At 36.9% G+C, this 14,091-nt stretch overlaps 1 protein-coding gene across 1 annotated transcript in view; it reads right to left on the bottom strand.

The window, feature by feature from the left end:
• Sntg1 (syntrophin gamma 1) overlaps positions 1 to 14,091 on the bottom strand; it is an 826,637-nt gene that overhangs the window by 197,552 nt on the left and 614,994 nt on the right. Inside the window, exon 17 of the mRNA XM_036179958.1 lies at positions 8,393 to 8,522. Coding sequence (XP_036035851.1) covers positions 8,393 to 8,522 — 130 coding nt within the window. The remainder of the gene's footprint in view (positions 1 to 8,392; positions 8,523 to 14,091) is intronic.

The following is a 14,091-nucleotide window of genomic DNA, read 5'->3' as shown; positions in this document are numbered from 1 at the left end:
AAGGTTTATTAGATATATTAATAAATATATTCTGATTTGTTGTTATGCAATATTCTCCTCAAGATGCCATATGTAAACAAATCACTGACCTTTTTTAAAAATTTTTTTGAGACAGGATTTCTTTGTGTAGCATTGGCTGTCCTGGATCTCACTTTGTAGACATTTAAAAACAGTATCTTGTGAACTATGATAATGGTCACATACATTAAGTACCTTATCTGAATATTATTATATCCTAGTAAGGAAGGCAAGGACAACTTTATTCTGTCTTAAAAGCTGGACTTCAGGTGAAATGTTTAGTGGTCAGCTTGTCTTATTGCATGTCACATCTTGTGTAACAATTGGTAGAACCAAGGTTTCCTATTCAAACATTAATTTAAATACAAGATACATGGTTTAGCTTTTTATCAAGATTTATTTAGAGTCACATTTTCATAATAATGAATAGTGGTGAATAAAGGTTAAGTTTAACTATGTCTTTGGAGTTTTTGCTATTTAATGTTATAAGGGCATCACAGACTCAGAAAATATGTTAAAACATGTGTGAGTCTCAAGAGGTCTCACACCTACTGAAGAGCTACACGCAATTCACAACTGCATATAGAGAAAGAATCAGAATTCTCTCCCTGATAGGTTATCCAATCTTAAGTGTTCAACCTTAAATGCATTTACAAATGATCAATGATAAATGGATTCAACAAGATGTATTTATACATTTGTGTGTATATATGGAAAAATAATAATTAACAAGTGGCACCTCATTGAGCAGTGTGGGGGTGGACTTCAGAGGAGTAGAAAAGAGAAGGATGGAGAAATAAAAATGCAGTAATCATATATGAAATTCTCAATAAATAAAGAAAATAAAATTATAAAATATTTAATTGATGGGAATAAGAAAACTTAAATATATGACTTATACTCATATTCTGAAGAGTTCCTGTGTTTAGAGACAGTGAGAAGGACAAAAAAATGTACAGAATTGCCTGTCAATAGGGGTAGGGAGCAGTTGGTGATGGTTTATGGGAAGGAATGAGATAACAACATGTAGTAATTTCCTCTACATATCTGAGTATGTCAATTTATAGAAAAAGTTCCCAAGGAAGAATGAATATAAATGGATAAAACTACAAGACTAAGATTTCTTTTTCTAAAAGAATAAAAATAGGTTTTATTGATTACATAGAATTTTAGCTATACTAACATATTTCTGTTTGTATGTACCCCTCCAGGCCAGAAGAGGGAGACAGATCTCATTACAGATGGTTGTGAGCCACCTTATGGTTTCTGGGAATTGAACTCAGGACCTCTGGAAGAACAGCCAGTGTTCTTAAACTCTGAGCCATGTCTCCAGCCCAAGACTAATATTTCTATTGAGTATACAGAAGTATTGACTAAGGTTTATGCTGCTTATGACATTTCATTCCTTTTTAATGGCTGACTACAACTCCACTATGAGTAAATCTCTTCATCTGCTATTGGGTAAATTTTACTTGGAATTAGGCTGGTTCCAAATACTAGCTACTGTGAATACTGCAGCAATTAATACAGTGTACAAGTTTTCTGTAGTATGCAGACACATATTCTTATTTTTTATACAGTTATATTCTGAGGGGTAGAATATACCCAAGTCAATGGGTAATTATATTTTTAGTTTTCAAGAAACTAAATTATAAGATTTTCATTCATTTTGATTTCTGTTGTGACAGTACCAGTTTGTGACTTACTCATCAGTGATTAAAAACTCCTTTCTCTACATTTTCATCATCTTTTGTTCTCATTTCCTTCCTTCCTTCCTCCTTCCCTTCCTCTCTTCCTCCCTCCCTCCCTTCCTCTCTTCCTCGCTCCCTTCTCTCTCTCTCTCTCTCTCTCTCTCTCTCTCTCTCTCTCTCTCTCTCTCTCTCTCTCTCGTTGGGGTTCTTTTCCACATCCCATTGCCATCTTCATTGTTTCCCTAGAGCCTGAGAAATCTTTCTTCTGAGCTATCTCCAGGTACTACTTTCTGTTTTCAAGACTATCATGAGTAAATCTATTTTTGGTGATTTCTTTCTTGGCAAATCCTTTATGGGTATAAAGAAAATTCCTGCTGGGTGGTGGTGGCGCACACCTTTAATCCCAGCATTCGGGAGGCAGAGCCAGGTGGATCTCTGTGAGTTCAAGGCCAGCCTGGGCTACCAAGTGAGTTCCAGGAAAGGCACAAAGCTACACAGAGAAACCTTGTCTCGAAAAAAAAAAAAATTCCTGAGATTAGAGTACTGATGTCTCCCACTACTTTCTTGAAAGTTTTATGATTGTGGTAGATTAAAATATAACTGGCCCCAGAGTCTCAAAGGGCGTGTGGCTTTGTTGGAGTAGTTATGGCCTTGTTAGAGAAAATGTGTCATTGTTGGGGCAGGCTTTGAGGTTTCCTATGTTCAGGATACTGCCCAGTATCTCAGCTGACTTCCTGTTGCATGCAAGACATAAGATTCTCAGCTACTGCAGCACCATATCTGCCTATATTTCATGATCCTTGCCATGATAATGGACTGAACCTGGGACACTCTAAGCAACCCACCCAATTAAATGTTTTCTTTATAAGAGTTTCCTTGGGCATGGTTTCTCTTCACAGCAATAAAACCCCTAAGACAATGATATTTAAAGATTTTCTGGTAGGGTTTATTGAATGCAGTATCACCCTATGAATGAATTTGACATACTTACTTTCTGATAGTTAGTATGTATCTTTCTTCCTCCAGTTTTTATTGTTCTTTATATAACTTCAAGCACTATACTGAAAAAGAGTGTAGTGACACCCTTCACTCATACTTGATTTTAGAGGTTGTGTTCTGATTTCAATATTTACTATCATTTCAGATGTAGGTTTATTGTGTATATATATTATTGTTGAGGAATGCAGTTTCTATTTTTAGTGTCATAAGGATTTCATTATGAAGGAGTGTTAAACTCTGAAAAAGGATTTACCACATTTACTGAGATAGCATGTGATTTTTTTTCTTCTTTTCATAAATAATTTTTATTTTTAAATTAAAATGCAATTATATAATATTCTCTTCACCCCAACCCTTTATAAATATCCTCTTGTTCTCTCTAAATTCGTGGTATGTATTTCCTTTTATTGTTGTTGTTTTGCTTTTTTTATTTTTTAAGTCTATTAATATTATTATATCATATTAATTTATCTGTATATGCTAAAACATGGTTGTATCACTGAAATCAGACTGTCTTGATCAGAACTTGTGATTTTAATATGCTGAACTGGATTCCTAGTATTTCATTGAGAATTTTATTGTCACTCTCTAATAAGGAAAGGTATTAGAATCTTTATTTTGGTTTCTTCATCCCCCTCCTTTTTTCTACATCTGATTGAAATCATTGTGATAATGACTTCATGAAATAAATTTCGCCTTGTTCTTTTTTTAAAATTATTTAAAACAATTTGAGGCTTGTAATTCAGCAGTTAACCCCTCTGGTCATAGGCTGTTCTTTGTTTCTGGTTATGGACTTGTGTAAGTTATCTATATACTATTACGATTTAATAATATGCAGTCTTCTACCTCTATTGATTGCATTTATTTCTTCATATTATTCTAGGTGTATAGAATATGTTTTCAAAGCATTTCCTTTTGACTCCCTGAAATGTGTTAGAGTCTGTTGTAACAACTGCTTTCTAATCTCTAATTTTTGATGTTTCTTCTCTTCCGTTTTATTACTTTGGTCTATAAATCTTGATCATTTCTCAAAATAACAATTCTCCATTTCATCGATTCTAACATTTTTTTTCATCCATTTCATCAATTTCTGCCCAGATCTTTTTTTGTTTGTTTCTTGCCATCTACTACTCTAAGTTTTATCTGTATGCATTTCTTGAGATACATCGGTTAGTTTTTTATTTTAGATCTCCCAATTTTTAATGAAATACACACATATAAACTTTGTGTATAAAAAAGCTTTATTGATGAATTTTTAAAACTTGAATTTCTCTTTTCATCACTAAAGCACTGGTTACTCCAGAATACATTTTTTATCCTCTAAGAAATTTCAGACTTTATGACTTCCTTTTCCATTGATTTCTGCCTTATCCCATTAGGATATGATAAGATATAAGAAACATTGTCATTGTTATGAAGCTATGAAGGTTTGCCTTGTGGTTTTTAATGTAATCTGTTTCAGGCTAACTTTCACATGCTTTTGGAGTAAGGTATATTCCTTGATTACTGAATAGTATGTTTTAGGTTTATACTAACTGCATTTGACACATGGCATAATTCAATTTGAAGTGTCTCTGTGGAATTTTAGTTTGGATGACCTATTTACAGATGACAATGATGTACTGAGACACCCCCCCCATAGCTTTATCAGAACTATATGTAATTCTATGGACATTAATCTTTTGTTGCTGAGAAAAAGGAAACTCCAATGCCAAAACATACAGATATTAAATTACTATATCTTCTTGGTAAATGTATTTCTTGTATTAATATACAATAGTCTTATCTTCTGACTAGTGTTGATCTGTATTCTATTTCATCAGATATAGTCATTATATGCCCATATATTTTATAACATTTCAAGTGTGATTTCTTAAAAGTTATAATTTCTCATATACTTTAATATTTAAAAAATATTTAAATGTTTAATAATATTTTATGTGAAAGTTTTACATATTAATTACCATTTTTTGCATCTTCTAGAGAAATGCGACCATTTATATATTTTACTAGCAGCCATACTCCCTCGGCATACTGGCAAAAATTAGTTATATAATAACAACAAAAGTACAGTTCTAAATATTTATACAAAGTTTTATTTCCAATAAGAAAAAGTAAGAGAGCTAGAATTAACATCTAACTGTCCTGACTGGATTTCTGTGAGGCAATGTGACTTTCTCCTTGTGCATTTCTATAATTCAACTCTGATGTAGTGCTATACACATCAGCATGCACTATAATCACAAAAATTACTTAGCGATAGCTGATTATAAAATCAAAAGAACATGAAATTAAAAATAAATATAGGACAAAATAATGTGTTATTTTTACATTATAGTAGCAGCAGAGCAGGCATGGGAGTCTCCCAGTAGTTCAAAAAATATCTCCCAGTAAGCTTCAATTTGACACAGCTAAGAGCCACCTAAGAAAGAAATTGCAACTGAAAAGTTTCCTAGATCAGACAGGCCTGTTGTCATATTTGTTCAGGACTATCTTGAGTGTAAATTGATGTAGGAACACTTAGCCCACCCTGGAAAGCATAGGTAATCTGGGGTGGCTCTATAAGAAAGGTAGCTAAACAGGAGCCTGATAGATCTGAATATCAGCAAGTTTTCTCTATAGACTCTGTGTAAAGCTCCTGCTTGACTTCCTGCTCTGACTTTCCTCATTGATAGACAGTTAAATCAAATCAATTCTCAAGTTTCCTGTAGGCAAAGTATTTTATCACAGCTACAGAAGAGAAACTAACATCAAGAGTACAGAGGTGTTGTCTGTTTTCTACATGTCATGGTGAGCACTTGTCACAGTGGAAATCGTGCCATTAAGCTGGCATCTTTTCCTTTGGGCTCCTTGATAACAATAGCTTCAGCACCTTTACTTTCTTTCTATCTCAGTACTAGGTTTTCAAGAGTGTCAGGTGGCTTGTGTTCTTCTAACTGAATATTTCTTTAAAGAACCAGGTTTTCTAAGATCATTCTTAGTTTATAAGACTGACAATTTGGATGTAGTTGTGAGGAAAATAAATTAAAGCTTATCCTTCTGCTCTTTTAAAAGAGTATTTCTCACACAAACAGAACCACGGATCATGAGTAAGGCATTCTCACCATTGTTGCTATGAAACATAAAGTCACATTCTCATAAGTCATTGGCACAAAAACACAACATTGGTATTATTACAATCCTCAATACCTCAGCTTTATCAGGACAGGTTAACAGGAAAATAGACTTTGTTCAAGCCAAATAACTTGGTCATGCTAATGGGTACTCTATTTAGTCAGAGATACATCTTCCTCTGTCTGTATTAGCACCAGAGTGGAACTCAATTTCATGCATAATCTTACACCCAGGATATTCAAAAAGTAATACAAGTAAAATGCTGTTGGCTAGAACAGTCTGTCTTGTCTTATTCTTTTTAAATATGATATATTTACTAAGATCTTTCTGGTGTCCAATGCAAAATGTGCAGTGTTACTCTGGGTGACATGGGCATTTGCTTTAAGAAAGAGTTGTGATATCTTCAATGGGTAAGAGTTGCTATTTTGTCTAACTGCTGAATTTAAACTTCTGACTATCACTGAGTATTTCACAAATATTCCAGTATGTTATGAAACAACTGTAGGTATAGAAAGGAATAGAGGCAAAGGAATGAGTGACCACAAATGTGTTTTATTTTTCAATAGTGAAATGATCTATAATACTATCACAGTTAGCAAAGTTATACTAATGTGCATGTGTGTCTATGTCCGTGCCTGTGTGTTCATTTACAAGTGCGCATGCATGTTTATAGATGCGAGAGAGCAATCTCAATGTTATTTGGCTATGGACTTCTGATGACTATTGCTGTTTGGCTAATTTTCAACATTTCAACATTGCAAACCACACTTCTACAGCACATTTAATTTTCATTTTTAATGATTCTCAGTATGTATTATGAGAGTTGCCTTATGTTTTCCCTTTGGGAATTTTGTATAGGATTTGTATGAAAATGTATAAATCAATAGCCTCTTTAAACAAAATAATTCCTCAGAAAAAAAATTCCTGCCACTGTAGAACCAGAAAATTGTTGTGCTCTCCTAATTACTCTAAGAACAGGAAAGTTAGACCTAATCCCAAGGATAAAACACCTATAATCCAGATCCAGAACCTGAATACATTAAGGGCAAGAGTTAAATTAAAAAGTACAGAGAAATCAGAATGCTAAGGTTACAATAGGAAAAGAATAGAATATCAAGACCTTCACTTGGGGGAGCACATGAGGGGAACAGGTTCAAATAGTAAGACTAAGACACAAAGGGACACAAATTACACATCATGACCCTTGAAGAATGGAAAATAAATTGTATTGGAGTGTCCCCAGGTCCCCAGAAGTCTTTTGCCCAAGGTCAGGCATTTGAAAAAGGGCCTTCATTCCCTTGGGGGCTTGAGGAAAGTTCCTGCTTGCTTAAAAGAGAGACACTCCTATCTCTCCAGCAGAGGAATTTTGGCCCCTCCATTACCATATGACTGCTGCCTTTAACTTGCCAAGGTCAATGCTATATTCTTCAACCCCTGATTTCTAGCCACACCCTAGCTCACATGCACTTTCTCACCCATTTAATCCTATGTGCAACTATAGAGTATAAAAGGTGTATTCTTTTTTAAATAAAGACATTGGCAGGCATCCTGATTCTTCCTCAGATTGTGCCCATCTCCTTCCCTTTGCTGATTCCACACATCCCCTTTGTAACCAGAACTCACTTCAACCCACCCTGCTAAAGGTGATCTCCATCAGTTAGTTACTTATCAGTAACATCTTTTCTTTCCAGAGTATCAACTTGTCTAAAGAGTGATAAGTTTCCTAGGCTTCTTGGCCAGTAAATTCCAGTGACTGTCAGTGATTTGACTGTTTCTGTCTCTCCAGTGCTGATTAAAATGTTAGGGTACTATACTTCTTCACATGGGATTTAGGGATCAAGCCTAGGTCCTCCTGTTTGTCCAGAAAAAAATTTTATAGATTAAGGTATTCACTTCTCCCTAGTTTATGATTTTCAAACTTTGTTGGGCTACAATTCTGGAATTAATATCAAAAAATGATTAATTATTTCAATGTAATGATAACACAGACATGGTGACCACAAAAACACACAGGAATTGAGGGAGAAGAAAGGATATTTAAAAGACAGGTTAGGAGCAAAGCACTTTCTAATGACAGAGAACTGGTTGTGCTGCACAAGTTCTTGCATGCCATATGGCATCCACTCACTAGCATTGTTCCTGCAGGGTTCCATGGGAAGCATTCAGTCTCCATGTTAACACCTTTCTCCTGAACCTCCTCATTCATATATTTTCAGCTGCAATCCTGAAGTCACTGAAGACAAATCAATAACATTTCCTTGAAATTCAGTAGCCTGTTTTCCTAGGATGCTCTTAAAACATACCATTTCCATGACAAGATCTGCCTAATGTTTGTTTAAAGCAGTTGCTTACATCTTTGGACAAAGGAAAACTATGAGCATTTTCTCACACATGTCACTTGTGTCTGGGTGCTAATGTCGAGGTGATTTTTCACTTGTGTTTCAGAAGCTTTCAGAGGGCTCGTTCTTGTAATGACATTAAGCAGATGAAGCAAAGTTAAATGCTACCAAATAAACCTATGAATGCTGAGAGACTTTGGCTATATAGTCATTCCTGGTATCAGTACTTACATTGTGCTTTGTGAGGTTTGAAATGTTAGCTGCTATTGCTTGGAGCCAATCTATGCAGTCTTCAGCAGAAAGGCATTGAATAATTCCACTGCAGACTCCATCCACAGCAACAACTTGGAAAGCATTTGGACTACAGTTGCATTAGAACAGAAGAAACCAAACAGCATGTTAGTTAGCTGTTGACAGCTCAGTCCAGAACCTGTAGAAGAGTTCTTCCTCCATACAATATGACTAACAGCTTCCAGATTCAAATTTGATTACCTTCTTTTTCTATACATCTATATCTGCTTTAAAATGAAGCAAGAAAAATGATCACAATATTAGATAATTCCAAATAATTAGAAAATGTTCTTAAATGAAGGTAAATGTGGGCAACCTTTGAAATATATAAGAAAGCATGTGATATTGAACAGACGCAACTCAGGGGCATTTTTCCCCCTTGGCCAAATGTGCCCAGTCTGTGATTCTTTCTCTGATCTTTTGACAAGTGGTATTACATTTTCTGCCTTACAATGTAAAGACTACAAACACAAACAAATATTAAATGTTACATGGTAAACCTCATGTTAATTTCTTGAATGTTGTTTAGATAAAGCCTTAATGGACATGAATACATGAAACTACAGCAGGAATGGGAGCCACCAAAGGCCCTGGCCATGAGAATTAGTTGTATAATATAGGGGCACTTTAGAAAATTTGCATGTCATATTTAAATCCACCAGTAATGGAGTGATAGACAACTACTTCCACAGTTGAGCATTTAAAATGGGATCACATAATCACATATTATATCCAAATACACACATTTCCTGGCTCCATCAGTTTCACAACTGGGCATTTGAGTTATATATTATTCATTTACTGAAAAAAAGGAAAATCCAAGGAGCACACACTCAAGTTCATGTGTAGGCCTCTGTCCATTTATTTTCTTTCTAGACTAGATCCAGTCTCTAAATGGAACACCAGATGTCAGCTTTGCTATCCAAGCACTCTGCATTAAAATTTTCAAAAGTTTGTAAAAACTAGTTCTCATCCTTGATGTTTCATACTGAAGACAGAAAAGTGCTCAAACTTGCATTACTTATTTTCATTTAAAACTAGATATTTGTTAGTAATAAAGTGATTTTAAACTTCTTATAATAAAAATATACTCCATGAAAGAAAGTATATTAAAAACTAATCAGTTCATTCAGCTTAATTTTTGGTTATGAGCCTAGCCTTTCATGGCTGAGCCATCTCTCTAGACCTGAACTTTAATTCTAATGCTCAACAATGAGTAATTCATTTATAATAATCAGACATAAGTCTGGAGAGATGGCTCAGCAATTAAAAACAGAGACTCCTCTTTCAGAAAACCTAGATTCTATTCCCAACACCCACATGAAGGCTCACAACTATCTGTACACTATAGCCTTTGGGCGGGGGTAGACATCCTCTTTTGACTTACAAAGTAACCAAGTATGATACACAGACATTCATGAAAGCTAAACACTCATATGCATGAATAAATATTTTTTAAATATCCAGACAGAAGCACAACAATCTACAGAAAAAGAGGGCAAATTTGAGCATAGCAATGTATATTTTTTCCACTCTGTGATTATTGTGACCATGTTTTCATGAGCTGTAATAACAGTACAATAACTAGATATTTTTAGTTGATCAATTCTGAAATTTATGTGAGCTTATATGTTTTGTAGTCCCTGATAGAAAAAATCTGAGAAAGTCATCTTTTAAACATCAAACCTGAATATTAAAGCAAAACAGTTTTTATAATCTGTATAATGCATATAAACATACATTTCTAATTGATGTTAATTATTCTTCTTTTGATTAATAATTTATTGTATGCCATAAGTCTGCTTACTGTGTCCATGAGGGTTGGATAAGAGAAGTGAGATAATGATTTTTGTAAGTTAGAAACAAAAATTTCAGAGGCTAAAATATACAAAATTATTGTGTCTTGATTACCCTCTATATGAGCAGGAATCCAGGAACCTGGATGTAGAACAGGCAGTGAAAATTGAAAAGAGCTCTGTGGATCTTCCTGGCAATGAAAAGCTGGCTAGGATTCCTGGTAAGTATTTGTATGATTATCACGGATAGATATGCAGCTTGAAGAGGCCTATTATTAGGGAAAGTAATGTGACTAGGGAAATCTTCTAAGGTACACAGTTGAATTAGGACACTTGAATGGATGCAGTTCAATAACTCTATGATTAAAATTGGATAATAAGAAACAACAGGACCAAAATTCCTCATTTTTTTAACCTAAACAGTAGAACAGCTATTGTGGGTCAAGACAACAGAAAACATTAATCATACACAGAAATATGAAATCCAAAACCAAATATGAGGGGCTCAAAAACATGGCATTAGCTGGGTGGTGGTGGCACATGCCTTTAATCCAGTGAGGGACTGGAAATAGAGATGCAAAGGCCTGCCTGCCTGCCTGCCTCTCAGAGGAGTTGTGGGAAAGAGAGAGAGGAATAAGTCTCTCTTCAGCTCTTGACCCCCCTCTTAATAAACCCTTCATGTGAGCCCTGTCTCATGATGTGTCTGTCTGCTCTCATCTGCTGTTTTTACAACATTGGTGCTACAAGACACAGCAGCCCTCTTGGTACTTCTTCCTACTTGCTGGCAGTCTGTGGTGTGCCAGGGACCCTGGACTGAAGGGGCCTGGGTTTCCCTTGCTTGACCCAGCCACTGTCTTCTTTGACATGGAGCCTTGGGTAGTCACTAGGTTATCAGGGCAGCCCACCTCCTTTCTCTTAGACACAGGAGCCACATATTTGGTCTTGAGAGAGTTTTAGGGAACAACCTCTCCTTGTCTCCCTATTGTTGGGGTAGGTAGACAGCTGTAGCTGAAAGTTTTCTTGTGTTCAGCTTGGCCTGTGGTCAGGACAAATCTCTCTCACCCACTGGTCCCCCAGCCACTCAGACCCAAGTAAACATACACAGGCTTATATTATTTTTAAACTATGGCCGTGGCAGGCTTCTTGCTATCTAGTTCTTATGTCTTAAATTAACCGATTTCTGTAAATCTATACTTTGCCACATGACTTAGGGCGTACCGTACCAGTACTTTTACAGACAACCTTACCTACCTCATCAGACCCTACCACTCAATTGCGTTTTCAGGGATATTCCTCTCATTCATTCATTTTTAGTTGTGCCAACTTTGTCCTGTACCCTTACTTGGAAGGGATCTTTTAACTAAAATGGGGTCTTCTATTTCTTTTGCTCCACTCATTCATCTGACCCTAGACTCACCAGCAGCCCCTCTCCTTCTCCTAGCCACTCACTCTACTGGCTCCAACATGTCATTTCATCTGCCAGCTTCCCAGGTGGACCCCCAAGTCTAGGACACCCAGAACTCCTGTTAGAAGACAATATTCCCCATTGTCATCAAACTACAGAACCCTACCCAGCGTATCACCAAAGCTCAGTACCATCTCTCACTCCAGAGCCTTAGGGGAGTTAAACCTACCATCTCTGATCTTCTAAGAAGAATACTACTTTTTCCCTACATCTTTTCCTTTTGACATTCCTATACTTGCAGTTAGAAAACTTATGAGACCTACTACCTGCTTCAAGACCTCCAGCTCATTAATTCTGCAGCGTTTCCCCTCTATTCTGTGGTGCCTAACCCTTATACATTCCTTTCTACTATCCCTTCAGGAACCTCCCATTTCTCAGTTCTGGATTTCAAGGATGCGTTCTTCTCTATCCCTCTCAGCACTCAGTCTCAAAATATCTTTGCTTTTACCTGGACTGACCCTGACACTCACCTCTCCACACAGCTCACTTACACTGTCCTATCCCAGGTGTTCAGGGACAGCCCATATTTATTTGGCCCAGCCCTAGCTTCTGACTTATTCTCTTTATCTCTCCCTAAATCTAAACTCATAAAATATGTGGATGACATTCTCCTTTGTAGTCCATCTCTACAAATTAGCCAGACTAACATCTATACTTTTCTAAATTTCTTGTCCATCTGGGGCTATAGTCTCACCTTCCAAGGTCCAACTTTCCACTGGTCAGGTCACCTACTTGGGATTAAACATTACCCAAACTCACAAAGCCATGACTTTGAATAGAAAACACCCAATCCGGTCTCTTGCAGTCCCTTATAATAAAAAAGGGGAGTTTATCATTCCTAGGAATAGCTGGCTTTTTATATCTCTGGATCCCCTCCTTGTTCCTCCTTGCCTGCCCAACATGAACCCCTCATCAATCCCATTACTCAGCCCTTTCAGAAGCTCCAACAGACTCTTCTCCAGGCTCCAGCCCTTTATCTCCCAGACCTTATATGGCACTTCTTCATCTATGTAACAGAAAAAGAGGGAGATATGCCAGTTCAGGTCCTAGGCCACCAGCTGTACCTGTAGCATATCTGTCAAACAAAACAAAACAAAACACACAACTAGACCTTACCACCCAGGGATATGTACCCTTCATGTGTGCTTTAGCAACTGCTATGGTCCTCATTCAAGAACCAAGGAAAACACCACTCTCTTGTCAACCCACAACCTGTTCCATCTCTTAACTTATAAATGTTTACAAACTACTTCCTTCCTGGGTTCTTTCTCTCCAGAAGGCACTAATAAATGATGCCACACATACTTTCCAATCTTGCTGACCCCTCAATATCTGAAAGCTTCTCCAGTGACCCAATATTGACCACTTCTCATTTCATTCTTGTCTTGAAACCCTAGAAGAACTACTGCCCCATCATTCACACATAGAGGAGGGCACATTTCCTCAGGCCACCTGTAACAGGTACACAGATGTAGCTGCTTTTTACATGATGGCATGTTATGCCATACTGTTAGATACTGGGGTGGTTGAAGCACAGACACTCCCTGCCCACACTACTAATTAAAATACTGAATGATATCTCTCACTTGTGCCTTCCAGTTGGCAAAAGGACAGTCCCTAAGCATTTACACAGACTCTAAATATGTTCTTCATATCCTCTTGTCTCACGCTGCCATCTGAAAGGGTGTGGGCTCCTTACAGCAAAAGGAGAATTTATAACCAATTCAGGTCAAATTATGGCCATGCTGAAAGCCTCTCATGTCCTCAAAGCCATAGGAATTATTAACTGCCAGTCTCATTAGATGGACTACTCTATCATGTCCAAGGGAAAAAACCGAGCTGATGAAGCAACTAGAACAGCAGACCTCCAAGGTCCAGACTCACCTCACCAACCATAGGGAAAACATACACTACAACCCACTTCCCCACAGTCACCCCCTGACACTGATAAACTCTGTCCTAGCTACACGAGCACTTTCATTCTCATAGCCAGGATCTGTCTCATTTTGCCAAGTTTCACCTCTAGCTGACCCCTGAGAACTTGTATTTCATAGGAACTATTACTGCCTCCTGTGAGATTTCTCAGATGTTAGACTCTAATTTCAAATATCATAGTCCCCCTTTTTCTACCTACCAGGTCATGGGCTCCATCCTGGGGATTAACTGGCAATTTGACTTTACCCATATGCCTACAGTCAGACAGGCTAAGTGTCTCCTGGTTTTAGTGGATACATTCTCTGATTTGTTATTTCCACTAATAACAAAAGGCAGTCTCTGACCTCCTTCTTAGGCAGATTATCCCCTGATTTGGAGTGTCTGCCTCCTTCCAGTCAGACAATGGTCTTGAATTCACCTCCTAGATGTCCCAAACCTATCTA

This window comes from Onychomys torridus, chromosome 2 (genome assembly GCF_903995425.1).
Source record: "Onychomys torridus chromosome 2, mOncTor1.1, whole genome shotgun sequence".
NCBI lineage: Eukaryota > Metazoa > Chordata > Mammalia > Rodentia > Cricetidae > Onychomys > Onychomys torridus.
Note: the sequence above shows the minus strand (reverse complement) of the source record. Positions and strands in the feature narration are given on the sequence as shown.